This window comes from Nerophis lumbriciformis, linkage group LG15 (genome assembly GCF_033978685.3).
Source record: "Nerophis lumbriciformis linkage group LG15, RoL_Nlum_v2.1, whole genome shotgun sequence".
Lineage (NCBI taxonomy): Eukaryota > Metazoa > Chordata > Actinopteri > Syngnathiformes > Syngnathidae > Nerophis > Nerophis lumbriciformis.
The window spans coordinates 29565001-29583079 of record NC_084562.2 but is presented as its reverse complement, the minus strand read 5'-3'; the positions used below and the strand labels follow the sequence as shown (position 1 = coordinate 29583079).

Below are 18079 nucleotides of genomic sequence, written 5' to 3'. Positions count from 1 at the left end.
TCATAATTTCGACTTTATTTCACAATTTAAACTTTTTATGTCATAATTTTGAATTTTTTATCTCATAATTTTAACTTTTCATCATTTTGACTACCGATCATTTCAACTTTCCTATTATAATTTCAACCTTTTATCTTATAATTATGACATTTTATCTCATAATTTTGACTTCATCTCATAATTTAAACTTTTTATCTCATAATGTAAACTTTTCAAAATTTTGACTTTCGATTATCGACTTTCTTATTGTAATTTCAACCCTTTATCTTATAATTATGACTTTTAATCTCATAATTTCGACTCTTACTTCATAATTTCACATTTTTATTTCATAATTTCAAATTTGTATCTCATAATTTAGACTTGTTATCTCATAATTTCGAATTTATTTCATAATTTCAACTTTTTATCTCATAATTTCGACTTTATTTAATAATTTAAATTTTTTATCTCATAATTTCGATTTTTTTTATCTCATAATTTAAATTTTTCATCAATCTGACTACCGGTATCAATCATTTCGACTTTCTTATTGTAATTTCAACCTTCTATCTTATAATTATGACGTTTTATCTCATAATTTCGACTCTTATTTCATAATTTCGACTTCATCTCATAATTTCGATTTTTTTTTTCCTCATAATTCCAACTTTTTATCTCATAATTTTTACTTTTTATCTCATAATTTCGACTTTTTATCTCATAATTAGAATTTTTCTTACCTGATGATGTCACACCACTGCTCTTGTGTGCGCTCTACGCAGCGACTGTACAGAAAATATGTTTATGTTTTTAAAGTTCCAGGCACTCCATGCAGTCTGGATTTGATGAATTTGTATCATTTAAACTCATTAAATGATGAATGGAAGCAACAGAATACAAATCAAAGTTTCCTCTAATATAATTCATCAAATGAACCCTTGTATTTCTGTGTGATGTAATACTACAAAAAGCTGAGGAAGAGCAGGAATATTTTGGTCCTCTTCATCATATTGTAGTCCATTAAAGTCCAAACTCTTTCAGCAGACAATCCCTGTTGCAGCAGGAATGTGAGACACGATGCAGACAACAACAACGATACTAACCAGGCACACTGGCATCATAAATCTCATGCTGAGACTTCCCAGACAAGGAATCCAAGTCTTGCACCTAAATGCACATTTTTGTCAGAAGTCAACGTCTCACAACGTGTGCACTAAGGCTGAAACGACGCGTCGACGTAGTCGACGTCATCGGTTACGTAAATACGTCGACGCCGTTTTTGTGCGTCGGCGCGTCGCATATTTACGTCACTCTACTTTACTGTCATGGCGGAGCGCAAAGCAGACGATGCGAGCGAGGGGAAAAAAGCACGCCAAAAGTCGTCAAAAGTGTGGGAGTATTTCAATAAACGGCCTAATAATGTTGTTGTATGCACACTGTGTCGAGCGGAAATGGCCTATCATAGCAGCCCAACGGCTATGAACGAACATTTGAAAAGAAAACCCCCGACAGCGTTCTTGCCATCACCATCAACAAGTCAATCGTCCGCGTGCGTATACGTTGTCATTATTACACAAAAACATGAATGTGTCATTTGTATCTGCGTTGTAAATTCATAAACTAAAGCACCGTTTCGCTCTAAGAGGCGCGTTTGGCGTGCCTGTTCAGTGTTTACAAAGACGCGCTCCTCTTTAACGCTGTGGAGAGGCGGCGGCGGCGAGCGAGCGGCGAGGCGGGGCGCGCCGGGAGCGACGCCGCAATCGTGCCCAGGTGCGCGATCCGCGCAGTTGGAAGAGAAAAGACTTTGTGTAAAATGAAAAGATTGTAAACCTGGCAAAGCCGTCTGGCGTTCAGTCTGTCGGTCCTGAAAGAACCCCACGGCACAAGACGTGTCACAAACGCTAACGTTAATTAGTTGTGCAAATACCTTTTACAACATTAACAGTTACATATACTATGTACAAACCAACAATTAACTTTCACTTTAATCATACTATCATTGTTGTGTTATTAAGCAAAATAAGCAATACTTTTACTTTTGTTGAAATGTTTACACTGTACACTTTTTTGTATTGGATGTTTAGCTTTATTTTTGCACATTTTAGCAAATAAGCAATACTTTTACTTTTGTTGAAATGTTTACACTTGTTACAGAATATTTCCGTTTTGCACTTTTTTGTATTGGATGTTTATCTTTATTTTTGCACATTTTAAAGCAAAATAAGCAATACTTTTACTTTTTAAATGCTTATACTATTCCAGAATATTAAGATTTGCACTGGATGTTTACTTTTATATTTGCACATTAAAAAGCAAATAAGCTACTTTTAATTTTGTTAAATGTTAAAAGTTTTAAATGTTTACATTGTTACAGAATATTTTGTCATGTTGTTGTCAATGTTGACTGAGTGGCCATACTTTTTTTTTTGTAAATAAAAGCCATGCCTTTTGAAAAAACTGGCCTACATTTATTTTTTCCTCTTCATTTAAAAAAAAAAAAAAAATCGGTAAAAGGAAAAATAATCTATAGATTAATCGAAAAAAATAATCTATAGATTAACCGATTAATCGAAAAAATAATCTATAGATTAATCGATAGAAAAATAATCGTTAGCTGCAGCCCTAGTGTGCACAAAACAATATTGATCTTTTTCTACATTTTTACTCCCACATTATACAAAAAGATGTATTTATCAACTCTTGAAGGTGTCCCAATACAACTGATACCAATATTCATCCATCAGGAATCTCACATGCTTTTATTTTGTAGTTTCAAATGTTCAAATATGCATGAAAACACTCCTACAGACATCACACATGGGACGCTTTAGTCAGTAAGAATTGTTGTAGTTATATTGTAAAACTCACAAACGTTGCTTGGAGTGATGAATGAAGAATCAGTTCGAGTAGAAACGCTATGGACAACTAGAAGACGGAACGCACTAAATGGAAGAACACTGCAGCACCTGCAGTGAGCAAACTCGTCCAAAAGATGGCGCCATAGCACCATGAATAACACACCTTTTCAGTGTATTTATTGTAAACTATTTGTATAACGGCCGTTAGCGAAGAAAAATCCATACACTAGCTGCGTCGTTTTATGATAGACTACTGCAACGCACTTCTTGTGGGAATCCCCAGCAAGAAGATCCAGAAGCTGCAATACATACAGAATAGTGCTGCTAGGATCCTGATGAGAGTGCGGAAATATGACCATATCACACCAACTCTCAAATCCCTTCACTGGCTTCCTGTTCCACTCAGGATTGAATTCAAAGTCTCCCTACTAACCCACCAGTGCCTCCATGGAAATGCCCCCCTCTACCTCAAAGAACTGCTCACCCCCAAATCCTCCACACGACACCTCCGCTCCGGACAGGCTAACCTCCTCCAACCTCCGAGGACAAAGCTATGAACAATGGGAGACCGGGCTTTCTGCTCCGCCGCTCCCAGTCTGTGGAACGCTCTCCCTGACCACCTGAGGGCACCACAGACTGTGGATGATTTAAAAAAAGGCTTAAAAACCCTTCTTTTAAAAAAAAGCCTTTTTTTTGTTGTTGATGTATGCATACTCGTTTTAGCTATTTTGCTGTTCTAGTTTTTATTTTTATTTAATGTTTTTTTTTTTTTTAATTTCTATTATTTTTATTTTTTACAGATTGCATATAATTTATAAACAAAATTACATTTTCAAAATAAGCATTTATGTACAGTCCAGATCATGTCCAGGTCGGACTCAGTAATACACACCTTCATTTTTGTACACTCAAAATTTGGGAACACAACAACAGATAGCATATATGTTGTTGTTGTTGTTGCATATCTATAAACATAATTACATTTTCAAAACAAACCTTTGAGGACTTCCCCTCTTTTTTTATGTTTTTTTGGCATAATTTTTGTTTTCAACCATATAGCTTTCTAAAGTTAAGAAATACTGAATAAATGTTTTAAATCCAATCCAATTGTCATGTCTGTGTGATCAGGTTTTATTTTTGGACTTTTTGTGCACTTTTGTTTTGTTTTGTCACCATAGTTACCCATTAGTTTCACCTGTCATGTCACGCACCTGTTTTGAGTCACGCACCTGTTGTTAATCATGTCCATAAGTATTTAAGTTCATTCATTTTCTGTTGTTCGTCCTGACGACCTCACACCACATTTATGCTCTGTCCATTCCTCTAAGATCCTGCTTCATGTCCCTTGTCAAAGTAAGTTTTGGTTCCATGTTTATAGTCTTTTTGTTTTTCATAGTTTGTTCTCCGCCACCGTGCGCGCTTTCATTTATTCCTTTTTTTTGATAATAATAAATCATGTACCTTAATTCCCGTCTCGCCCGTGCCAACTTTCCGTTGCATCCTGGAAAAGCAAACTCCCAAGATCAAGTCGTGACACCAATCCAATCCACTTTATTTATATAGCACATTTAAACAACAAGAATGTTTCCAAAGTGCTGCACAGCCATGTTAAAAACAATATTAAAAACAATATTATGCTCCACCAATGACTGAATAAAAATAAAAAATAAATAAATATAAAACCAATATAAAAATAAATATGATTTTAAAGAAAGTAATACTAATTGAATATCTGTTTTTGGCCTTAAAAATAAACCTTTTACCGAGTACTATAATTAAATTGACTAAATCATGACTGTCAATTTTTATTTATTTTTTATATCTTTTTTTTATTTATTTGTTTTTTCAATGTATTTATTATTATTATTATTATTTTTAATACACTGTAGCACTTTGAGGTTGTTTACTCAATGTAAAGTGCTTTTTACAAATAAAATCTATTATTATTGTTATTATTATTATTATTATAAGACGCAGGTTTCAGAGTGTAGGAAAAAAAGTAGGGAATTTACAGTAAGTCGAGTAGATATTTAAGTACTTTTTTTCCCCGGAATGTACAGTATGATAATATAATATGTTATGAAATTAAAGTTGAAAAGATGTGGAAGTGCATGTAAAACATGTTTCTTTTTCTGTCAAAACGAAGAGAAATAGAAAACACTTTATTGACGCATATTATTTCCAGACTGTTAAATATACATTCATCATTTTTAATTAGTTGAAATATTATAATTGTGTTATTTGTCCTTCTCTTGAAGGTATTCGTGTCCACGACTGAGCGGGCTGCAGGAAAGTGTGTGCCACATGACAGACTTTTTACCAGCCGCTGTGGTTTGGAAGTCACATTGTTTGAAGCATTGGAGGAAATGATGGAAGGACGGCTGCTGAGCGGTGAGTCAAGCGGCAGTCTGAGGACAAGTCATGTTTGTCTTTCACTTCCCATCATGCCCCAGGACAAGCCGCTGTTTGCTCCCCAGTCTGAGGGTTTGACTCGTCCTCCTCCTGCAACAAATGATTCCATTCATTCGTCACTTAGTCAAATGTTTATGTCGTGTAGATAACTTGCTCACCGTGTACGTCTTGCAACAACACAGTAGCAGCTTTTATTTAGTACATGTTAAGGTTAGCTGTGAGAGGTAAAAACATAGTTACATTTAACAACAAGATGGACACACTTTCAAAATCTTCCTCCACTTATCCGAGATCGGCTCGCGGGGGCAGCAGCTGAAGCAGAGAAGTGACGTTAAATAACAAAAGTCAAGGTAAATGTATTTATACAGCAGCACATTTCTAAAACAGACTACTGCCCCAAAGGGCTGACAGATCAAAACAGAAAGGTCAAAGTAACAATATTAATTAATTAATTTACTATAAGCACAGAACATTCTATGCCTATAAAACACAGTTAAAATGCATAAAAATAGTGCAAAAACAAAAGGTCAAATATTAAAAATAATAAAAATCACAATGAATACAAAACTTTCTATATTAAAATGCATAAAAATGATATATATATAATATATAAAATGATCACTATGGTGGTACTTGGAGAGTTAAGTGTTTTCTGAGGTGGTACTTGGTGACAAAAGTGATACATGTGATCAGTATCATCCGATCTTAATCATGGACGATTGCAATCAGCAACATAAAATATCCATATTATTATCATAATTATTAATAGACTTGGACATTTATAATAATAATAATAAAAAAATTATTTTTTTGGTTTAGAATATTACAAGTGTGAATGTTGGACAATTTCACAATAATAATAATAATAATATGATTTTTTTGGTGTAGAATGTCACATGTGTGAATGTTGGACAATTTCATAATAATAATAATAATATGATTTTTTGGTGTAGAATATTACATGTGTGAATGTTGCACATTCTCACAACAATAATGATAATATGATGTTTTGGTGTTGAATATTACATGTGTGAATGTTGGACATTCTCACAATAACAATAATAATAATAAATAGATTATTTTTTTGTGTTGAATATTACATGTGTGAATGTTGGACATTTATAACAATAATAATAATAAATAGATTATTTTTTTGGTGTAGAATATTACATGTGTGAATGTTGGACAATTTCATAATAATAATAATAATATGATTTTTTGGTGTAGAATATTACATGTGTGAATGTTGGACATTCTCAAAACAATAATGATAATATGATTTTTTGGTGTTAAATATTACATGTGTGAATGTTGCACATTCTCACAATAACAATAATAATAATAAATAGATTATTTTTTTGTGTTGAATATTACATGTGTGAATGTTGGACATTTATAACAATAATAATAATAAATATATTATTTTTTTGGTGTAGAATATTACATGTGTGAATGTTGGACAATTTCATAATAATAATAACAATATGATTTTTTGGTGTAGAATATTACATGTGTGAATGTTGCACATTCTCACAACAATAATAATAATATGATTTTTTTGGTGTTAAATATTACATGTGTGAATGTTGGACATTCTCACAATAACAATAATAATAATAAATAGATTATTTTTTTGTGTTGAATATTGTGAATGTTGGACATTTATAATAATAATAATAATAAATATATTATTTTTTTGGTGTAGAATATTACATGTGTGAATGTTGGACAATTTCACAATAATAATAATAATATGATTTTTTGGTGTAGAATATTACATGTGTGAATGTTGCACATTCTCACAACAATAATGATAATATGATGTTTTGGTGTTGAATATTACATGTGTGAATGTTGGACATTCTCACAAGAACAATAATAATAATAAATATATTATTTTTTTGTGTTGAATATTACATGTGTGAATGTTTGACATTTATAACAATAATAATAATAAATATATTATTTTTTTGGTGTAGATTATTACATGTGTGAATGTTGGACAATTTCACAATAATAATGATAATATGATTTTTTGGTGTAGAATATTACATGTGTGAATGTTGGACAATTTCATAATAATAATAATATGATTTTTTGGTGTAGAATATTACATGTGTGAATGTTGCACATTCTCAAAACAATAATGATAATATGATTTTTTGGTGTTGAATATTACATGTGTGAATGTTGGACATTCTCACAAGAACAATAATAATAATAAATAGATTATTTTTTTGTGTTGAATATTACATGTGTGAATGTTGGACATTTATAACAATAATAATAATAAATATATTATTTTTTTGGTGTAGAATATTACATGTGTGAATGTTGGACAATTTCACAATAATAATAATAATATGATTTTTTGGTGTAGAATATTACATGTGTGAATGTTGCACATTCTCACAACAATAATGATAATATGATGTTTTGGTGTTGAATATTACATGTGTGAATGTTGGACATTCTCACAAGAACAATAATAATAATAAATATATTATTTTTTTGTGTTGAATATTACATGTGTGAATGTTTGACATTTATAACAATAATAATAAATATATTATTTTTTTGGTGTAGATTATTACATGTGTGAATGTTGGACAATTTCACAATAATAATGATAATATGATTTTTTGGTGTAGAATATTACATGTGTGAATGTTGGACAATTTCATAATAATAATAATATGATTTTTTGGTGTAGAATATTACATGTGTGAATGTTGCACATTCTCAAAACAATAATGATAATATGATGTTTTGGTGTTGAATATTACATGTGTGAATGTTGGACATTCTCACAAGAACAATAATAATAATAAATATATTATTTTTTTGTGTTGAATATTACATGTGTGAATGTTTGACATTTATAACAATAATAATAATAAATATATTATTTTTTTGGTGTAGATTATTACATGTGTGAATGTTGGACAATTTCACAATAATAATGATAATATGATTTTTTGGTGTAGAATATTACATGTGTGAATGTTGGACAATTTCATAATAATAATAATATGATTTTTTGGTGTAGAATATTACATGTGTGAATGTTGCACATTCTCAAAACAATAATGATAATATGATTTTTTGGTGTTGAATATTACATGTGTGAATGTTGGACATTCTCACAAGAACAATAATAATAATAAATAGATTATTTTTTTGTGTTGAATATTACATGTGTGAATGTTGGACATTTATAACAATAATAATAATAAATATATTATTTTTTTGGTGTAGATTATTACATGTGTGAATGTTGGACAATTTCACAATAATAATGATAATATGATTTTTTGGGTGTAGAATATTACATGTGTAAATGTTGCACATTCTCACAACAATAATGATAATATGATTTTTTGGTGTTGAATATTACATGTGTGAATGTTGGACATTAATAACAATCAAGACAAACTTAGTGTCAGATGACAAAAGTGTATTATTAGTTATTAGTATCAACATTTCAGCTTTTCCTTTACTTCCTTTTTTATTCTTACATGTTTGCCGTTACTTTTGTTTGACTTCTGACAAAATGCTGCAGGCCTACAAACTTGCAGCACAGACAACTGTTTTTTTTTACTTTCCCTCAACTTTTCTTTTGTTAAAAAGGCGTGTCACGCTCCAACAGAAGCCCGCCTCCCCCTCCCCTCCCCTCCCGGTGCTAGTGCCGGCCCATGTGAGCCAGCCCATATAAGCGGTGCTCCACAGCCTCCTCATCCTGCCACTCTTTTGGGCTGCAACACCCGCCTGGAAGAAGTAGATTGTCCCAGTCATCAAGTCACCTTTGTCTCCTCGGCCAAGATGTGTGTTGACACAGTCGGGAGGTTGCTGGTGCTACTGTGTGTGTGCTGCACCGTGCACTGCTTGCCCAAGAGCAAGAGGCAGAGTGGACAGTATCAGATGTACCCTGACCTCTACCAACTTCAACCTCTTTCCCCAGGTGAGTGCATTTCTCACCTTGATGATGTGTTATTATTATATAGTCTGACATGGAAGTTGTCCTTACAAAGATATTAATGCTCCACTGTTACTGTACAATATGTTTATTGTAGTCTGTTTATAGGACATGTTTATATTCTTTTCATCACCTTACTTGACTCAAGTCAAAGTAAAAAGTAGTTATCTAAGAGTAAGTAGTCAGTTAAAAAAATACTCAAATAGTGAGTAACTTCTGTTTATTTTGTAGTTATTTTTTAATGGCAGTACAACCTTAGTTGGTGTGTGTGTGTGTGTGTGTGTGTGTGTGTGTGTGTGTGTGTGTGTGTGTGTGTGTGTGTGTGTGTGTGTGTGTAACATGTAACATTTACTCAGTTACATCAGTAACTTTTTGTATAAATTGTACTTGTCAGAGTAGTTTTAATGCAACATACTTTTGTACATTGTTGTGAAGAACAAACACTACTTTGACTTCATTTATATGATCACTATATTTATTAATAACTATGTATTAGTGCTTCATTTGTCTCGTTAGAGAGACTTGTGTCACACGACTCCGTTTGGCCAATCCAACATGAGCACTAGTGACCTTTGACTCCTTTCCACCAATCAAACACAGCCTAGCGGTCACATGACCGCACTCCAACTACACACCGTAATAAGTGACACAACTTCAATATTTACTCACAAAGTATGACAAAGAACATTTGTATCACGTTTGTCAGGAGAAATGTTCACCACAATTCCACTTCCAACGACAGAAAACATGTGGCGCTAACTTGTAGATGTTTTTATCTTTTAGCTAGCATATGCTAACATTAGCCTTGTTATAACGTCATAAGTGACTGTAAAATGTGCATCTTTTGTACTACATGTTGTAGATGTTTATGTTTTAGCTAGCATACGCTAACATTAGCCTTGTTATGACGTCATAAGTGACTGTAAAATGTGCATCTTTTCTAGTAAATGTTGTTGATGTTTATGTTTTAGCTAGCATATGCTAACATTAGCCTTGTTATAATGTCATAAGTGACTGTAAAATGTGCATCTTTTGTACTAAATGTTGTAGATGTTTATGTTTTAGCTAGCATACGCTAACATTAGCCTTGTTATAATGTCATAAGTGACTGTAAAATGTGCATCTTTTCTACTAAATGTTGTAGATGTTTATGTTTTAGCTAGCATACGCTAACATTAGCCTTGTTATGACGTCATAAGTGACTGTAAAATGTGCATCTTTTCTAGTAAATGTTGTTGATGTTTATGTTTTAGCTAGCATATGCTAACATTAGCCTTGTTATAATGTCATAAGTGACTGTAAAATGTGCATCTTTTCTACTAAACGTTGGAGATGTTTGTTTTAGCTAGCATACGCTAACATTAGCCTTGTTATAACGTCATAAGTGACTGTAAAATGTGCATCTTTTCTAGTAAATGTTGTTGATGTTTATGTTTTAGCTAGATATGCTAACATTAGCCTTGTTATGACATAAGTGACTGTAAAATGTGCATCTTTTCTACTAAATGTTGGAGATGTTTGTTTTAGCTAGTATACGCTAACATTAGCCTTGTTATAACGTCATAAGTGACTGTAAAATGTGCATCTTTTCTACTAAATGTTGTTGATGTTTATGTTTTAGCTAGTATACGCTAACATTAGCCTTGTTATGATGTCATAAGTGACTGTAAAATGTGCATCTTTTCTAGTAAATGTTGTTGATGTCTATGTTTTAGCTAGCATATGCTGACATTAACCTTGTTATAATGTCATAAGTGACTGTAAAATGTGCATCTTTTCTACTAAATGTTGATATTTATGTATTAGCTAGCATACGCTAACATTAGCCTTGTTATAATGTCATAAGTGACTGTAAAATGTGCATCTTTTCTACTAAATGTTGTAGATGTTTATGTTTTAGCTAGCATATGCTAACATTAGCCTTGTTATGACATCCTAAGTGACTGTAAAATGTGCATCTTTTCTACTAAATGTTGTTGATGTTTATGTTTTAGCTAGCATATGCTAACATTAGCCTTGTTATAATGTCATAAGTGACTGTAAAATGTGCATCTTTTCTACTAAATGTTGTTGATGTTTAGGTTTTAGCTAGCATACGCTAACATTAGCCTTGTTATAATGTCATAAGTGACTGTAAAATGTGCATCTTTTCTAGTAAATGTTGTTGATGTTTATGTTTTAGCTAGCATATGCTAGCATTAACCTTGTTATAACATCATAAGTGACTGTAAAATGTGCATCTTTTCTAGTAAATGTTGTTGATATTTATGTTTTAGCTAGCATGCGCTAACATTAGCCTTGTTATAATGTCATAAGTGACTGTAAAATGTGCATCTTTTGTACTACATGTTGTAGATGTTTATGTCTTAGCTAGCATACGCTAACATTAGTCTTGTTATGACATTATAAGTGACTGTAAAATGTGCATCTTTTCTACTAAATGTTGTTGATGTTTATGTTTTAGCTAGCATATACTAACATTAGCCTTGTTATAATGTCATAAGTGACTGTAAAATGTGCATATTTTGTGCTAAATGTTGTTGATGTTTATGTTTTAACTAGCATACGCTAACATTAGCCTTGTTATAACGTCATAAGTGACTGTAAAATGTGCATATTTTCTACTAAATGTTGTTGATGTTTATGTTTTAGCTAGCATACGCTAACATTAGCCTTGTTATAATGTCATAAGTGACTGTAAAATGTGCATCTTTTCTAGTAAATGTTGTTGATGTTTATGTTTTAGCTAGCATACGCTAACATTAGCCTTGTTATAATGTCATAAGTGACTGTAAAATGTGCATCTTTTCTACTAAATGTTGTTGATGTTTATGTTTTAGCTAGCATATGCTAACATTAACCTTGTTATAATGTCATAAGTGACTGTAAAATGTGCATCTTTTCTACTAAATGTTGTTGATGTTTATGTTTTAGCTAGCATACGCTAACATTAGCCTTGTTATGATGTCATAAGTGACTGTAAAATGTGCATCTTTTCTACTAAATGTTGTTGATGTTTATGTTTTAGCTAGCATATGCTAACATTAGCCTTGTTATAATGTCATAAGTGACTGTAAAATGTGCATCTTTTCTACTAAATGTTGTTGATGTTTATGTTTTAGCTAGCATACGCTAACATTAGCCTTGTTATGATGTCATAAGTGACTGTAAAATGTGCATCTTTTGTACTAAATGTTGTTGATGTCTATGTTTTAGCTAGCATATGCTAACATTAACCTTGTTATAACGTCATAAGTGACTGTAAAATGTGCATCTTTTCTACTAAATGTTGTTGATGTTTATGTTTTAGCTAGCATATACTAACATTAGCCTTGTTATGATGTCATAAGTGACTGTAAAATGTGCATCTTTTGTACTAAATGTTGTTGATGTTTATGTTTTAGCTAGCATACGCTAACATTAGCCTTGTTATAATGTCATAAGTGACTGTAAAATGTGCATCTTTTGTACTAAATGTTGTTGATGTCTATGTTTTAGCTAGCATATGCTAACATTAGCCTTGCTATAACGTCATAAGTGACTGTAAAATGTGCATATTTTGTACTAAATGTTGTTGATGTTTATGTTTTAGCTAGCATACGCTAACATTAGCCTTGTTATAACGTCATAAGTGACTGTAAAATGTGCATCTTTTCTACTAAATGTTGTTGATGTTTATGTTTTAGCTAGCATACGCTAACATTAGCCTTGTTATAATGTCATAAGTGACTAAAATGTGCATCTTTTGTACTAAATGTTGTTGATGTTTATGTTTTAGCTAGCATATGCTAACATTAGCCTTGTTATGACGTCATAAGTGACTGTAAAATGTGCATCTTTTCTACTAAATGTTGTTGATGTTTATGTTAAATGTTGATATTTATGTTTTAGATGCACATTTTATAGTCACTTATGAGGTTACGACAGGGCTAATGTTAGCATATGCCAGCTAAAAACGTTACTACCCAGCTCTGTAACCCGGGCATGACTTAGTTCTGCCAAGTCGGCCCTTACTGACCATGAAGCGCTCGATGCTCCGCAGCCGGCTGCGAGGAAAACGGCCGCTCGTTCCGAGAGAACGAGCAGTGGGAGAAACCTTACCGTGGCAGCATCCTGCTGTGCACCTGCCAGGGAGCGGCTGGCATCAAGTGTAAAAGCAAGCCAGAAGGTGAGTGAGACTGAGCAGCCACGACACCGAGCTGTGGTCTGTGAACGTGCATTGTTCCTTTCATCTGTTCCCAGTGGAGGAGTCTTGTTTTGACAAGTACAATGACCGGACGTACCGCGTCGGGGAGACCTACGAGAGACCCAAGGACGGCATGATGTGGGACTGCACGTGTATCGGCTCTGGTCGGGGGAAGATCAGCTGCACCATAGCAAGTGAGTCCGGACGCAGACTCGGCGTGTGCTGATGTGACAACAAACACCTGCTGGGCCTTAGATCGCTGCCATGAAGGTGGGAGGTCCTACAAGATCGGGGACACGTGGCAGAGACCCCATGACACTGAGGACTACATGCTGGACTGTGTGTGTCTGGGGAATGGCAAGGGAGAGTGGACCTGCAAGCCCGTAGGTAAGCACCAAGGACTTGATGGTTCCATTGGTATCAACATCTTCACAATATCCTTTCTTCATATCAACATCTTCACAATATCCTTTCTTCATATCAACATCTTCACAATATCCTGTCTTCATATCAACATCTTCACAATATCCTTTCTTCATTGGCTGTAGTAGAAACCAACACACTTATTGGTGTGATATCATCAAAACAACTAGTATGGGATGATATCAGTTCATGGTGTACATGCTCCTCCAAACCACATTAAATGACATGTGGTGTGCCCCAAGGCTCAGTGGTAGGTCCTGTTTCTTTTTACTGCGTATGTCTCCTACTTAGTGGTGTCATGAGGAGACATGAACGTCCACAGTTCTGCTGAGATGCACACTTCTTTGTCTCCTCATGACTCAACACCAAGGGATGCACTTTTTAACGGAGTTTTAGATAGTACATCTTGGGTGGCAATAACCTTCATCTATGTATGTATATATATATATATATATATATATATATATATATATATATATATATATATATATATATATATGTATGTATGTATGTATGTATATACGTGTATAAATGTATGTGTGTATATATATATATATATATGTGTATGTATATATGTGTATTAGAGATGCGCGGATTGTGGGCACAACCGCGGAGTCCGCGGATTATCCGCGGATCGGGCGGATGAAATAAAAAAAAATTAGATTTTATCCGCGGGTCGGGTCGGGTCGGGTGGTTGAAATAAAAAAAAAATTAGATTTTAAATAGATTCAGGCGGGTGGCAGTTAAACCAATTGGTAAATATATATACATAGTTAAATGTTGTTACCCACATACGAAAAACGAGCAGGCACCTGCAGCATATGCCACAACAGAAGAAGAAAAAAGAAAAGAGATGGACACTTTTACGGAGCGGAGAAGGGACGCCTCGCCGGGGTCCGGGACCGAGGCCCCTTCCCCCGAGAGGGCCCCACCGGGAGCCGTAGCTGAGGCGATCCGCGAGAAGGACCCGACGCACGTCCAGGGTCACCACCGCGCCCACCGCACCGACACCCCGCCTTGTCCGCCTTCGCCGCGGCCGGCGTCACGCGCAGCAGGTAAGCAGCTTACCTGCCCGCCACCCCCGTGGCCGGGGGCTCGTAACAGGGGTCGCTCCGCGCGCGCTCTGCCCGCGCAGCTTACCTGCCCGCCACCCCTGTTGCCGGGGGCGCGTAACAGGGGTCACTCCGCGCGCAGTGCGCTCACGAAAGGGGTGGGGCTCACCCTGGTTGATATAGACAGCAGGGCGGTGGCCATGGAAGTCGGAACCCGCTAAGGAGTGTGTAACAACCCACCTGCCGAATCAACTAGCCCTGAAATGGATGGCGCTGGAGCGTCGGGCCCATACCCGGCCGTCGCCGGCAGCGAGACGCGCTTGGAGGTGCGCTCAGCGCGGCTCCCATATGATTGCGCACTGGTGTGCGTCTGGGTCGTGACAGCGTGGCACGCGAATGTCTGTGCTGCATTGAATCAGTCTCCTTTCTTTAACAGGCAAAAGCTTTATAACCTCACTAATGCCTTGCATCGTCTATATTAGATATATAACAACGGGCGGGTGCGGGCGGGTGCGGTTCTGATCAAATGTTACATCGGGTGGATGGCGGATGGCTGACGACTTTCTGATGCGGTTGCGGATGAAATAATTGCCTATCCGCGCATCTCTAATATATATATATGTATATATATATATATATATATATATATATATATATATATATATATATATATATATATATATATACAGTACCTATATATGATATGTATGCATATATATATATACCTATGTATGTGTATACATATACATTAATGTGTGCTTTTGAAATGGCCTCCCATACAAAATAAGTCATCAAAGATCCGCTGTGTGTTCTGCCTAGCTGAGCGTTGCTACGACAACAACGCAGCATCATCCTACGTGGTGGGAGAGACATGGGAGAAACCCTACCAAGGCTGGATGATGCTGGACTGCACTTGTCTCGGAGAGGGAAATGGGCGTATCACCTGCACCTCAAGGAGTGAGCCACGCACACACACACACACACATGCACACATGGGGCGGCATAGCTCGGTTGGTAGAGTGGCCGTGCCAGCAACTTGAGGGTTCCAGGTTCGATTCCCGCTTTCGCCATCCCAGTCACTGCCGTTGTGTCCTTGGGCAAGACACTTTACCCACCTGCTCCCAGTGCCACCCACACTGCTTTAAATGGAACTTAGATATTGGCTTTCACTATGTAAAGCGCTTTGAGTCACTAGAGAAAAAGCGCTATATAAATATAATTCACTTCACACGCACACATTCTTGTATTTGTTACCTTCTTGAGACCTGAGAAAAATGCCTCCCTCTTTAGGACCACCCTTTCTCGATATATATAGAAGTGTATTTACAACATTAACAACATATACATACTATGCAAATATAAAAAAACTTGTGAAAAATGAGTTGGAATTTCACAAGCAAAAGGTCACAATTTCACAAGAAAAATCCCTCCTTTTTTGGGACCACCCTCATTTTGATTGATGTCACCACAAATGAGACATTGTCTATTAGATGCAATTATAGATTTATGTCATCACAAAGATACTTTTCCTTCTTCATGTCTCAAGAAGGGTAGAAATACAAGAACACACACACACACACACACACACACACACACACATTGCGTCATCAGTTGTGTGTTCTGACTGCTCTTGTTCTGCAACCAGACCGCTGCAATGACCAGGAAACCAAAAAGTCCTACCGCATCGGTGACACATGGTCCAAGACTGACACCAACGGGAACGCCCTGCAGTGTCTGTGTTTGGGAAACGGTCGCGGCGAGTGGAAGTGCGACCGCCACAGCTCCGGCCAGGGTGAGAGAAACACCACAGTTGTGTCACAACGCCAGAGTTCCCTTGGAAATATCAGCGCTCAACTTTTTCCACTGTGCACCACAAACTGACAAACCATGGCTGGGGGCCATGTTGGTAGTTTTTTAAAACAGGACCATAGAAAGATCTTTTTTCAAAGAATTAGAAAATGCAACTTCGGTCGAAATTTCCTGCGAATGCTGAAGAGCCAAAGCCAAACTTAAATGCTAGAAGTTAGCACACTGGCCAGATAGCATCAAGTAACAATAATAGAAAAGCTAGCATGCTAACAGTACTATGCTAACATGCCAACAATAACCAGAATATATGACATTCAATCACACATTTATATAGCCCTTAATCACAAGTGTCTCAAAGGGCTGCACAGACCACAACCACATCCTCGGATCTGAGCCCACATCCGGGCAAGAAGAAAAAACTCAACCCAATTGGAACAATAAGAAACCTTGGGAGGGACCGCAGATGTGGCTCCTCCTCCGTAGGAACTGATCCGTGGTCACCTGATCACCTCTCCACGCAGGAGAGGGGTGCAGAGCAGAAAAGAGAAGCGGCAGATCAACTGTTCTAATTAAGGAGGTCTATTTAAAGGCTAGCGTATACAAAAACCCAACCCAATTGGAACAATAAGAAACCTTGGGAGGGACCGCAGATGTGGCTCCTCCTCCGTAGGAACTGATCCGTGGTCACCTGATCACCTCTCCACGCAGGAGAGGGGGGCAGATCAGAAAAGAGAAGCGGCAGATCAACTGTTCTAATTAAGGAGGTCTATTTAAAGGCTAGCGTATACAAAAACTCAACCCAATTGGAACAATGAGAAACCTTGGGAGGGACCGCAGAGGTGGCTCCTCCTCCGTAGGAACTGATCCGTGGTCACCTGATCACCTGTCCACGCAGGAGAGGGGCGCAGAGCAGAAAAGAGAAGCGGCAGATCATCTGTTCTAATTAAGGAGGTCTATTTAAAGGCTAGCGTATACAAAAACTCAACCCAATTGGAACAATGAGAAACCTTGGGAGGGACCGCAGATGTGGCTCCTCCTCCGTAGGGATTGATCCGTGGTCACCTGATCACCTCTCCACGCAGGAGAGGGAGGCAGAGCAGAAAAGAGAAGCGGCAGATCAACTGTTCTAATTAAGGAGGTCTATTTAAAGGCTAGCGTATACAAAAACTCAACCCAATTGGAACAATGAGAAACCTTGGGAGGGACCGCAGATGTGGCTCCTCCTCTGTAGGAACTGATCCGTGGTCACCTGATCACCTCTCCACGCAGGAGAGGGGCGCAGAGCAGAAAAGAGAAGCGGCAGATCAACTGTTCTAATTAAGGAGGTCTATTTAAAGGCTAGCGTATACAAAAACTCAACCCAATTGGAACAATAAGAAAC

The 18079-nt window shown here is 36.2% G+C and overlaps 1 protein-coding gene across 3 annotated transcripts in view; it reads left to right on the top strand.

Moving 5' to 3' along the window:
* fn1b (fibronectin 1b) overlaps positions 1–18079 on the top strand; it is a 142748-nt gene that overhangs the window by 29083 nt on the left and 95586 nt on the right. For all 3 annotated transcript variants that reach the window (XR_012050846.1, XM_061974613.2, XM_061974614.2), the window contains exons 3-9: positions 5099–5231; positions 8902–9213; positions 13271–13396; positions 13471–13608; positions 13670–13801; positions 15709–15846; positions 16535–16681. Coding sequence is in view for 2 of the 3 variants with exons in the window: in XM_061974613.2 (XP_061830597.1) it covers positions 5207–5231; positions 8902–9213; positions 13271–13396; positions 13471–13608; positions 13670–13801; positions 15709–15846; positions 16535–16681 (1018 nt within the window). In the remaining variant the exon portion in view is untranslated. The remainder of the gene's footprint in view (positions 1–5098; positions 5232–8901; positions 9214–13270; positions 13397–13470; positions 13609–13669; positions 13802–15708; positions 15847–16534; positions 16682–18079) is intronic.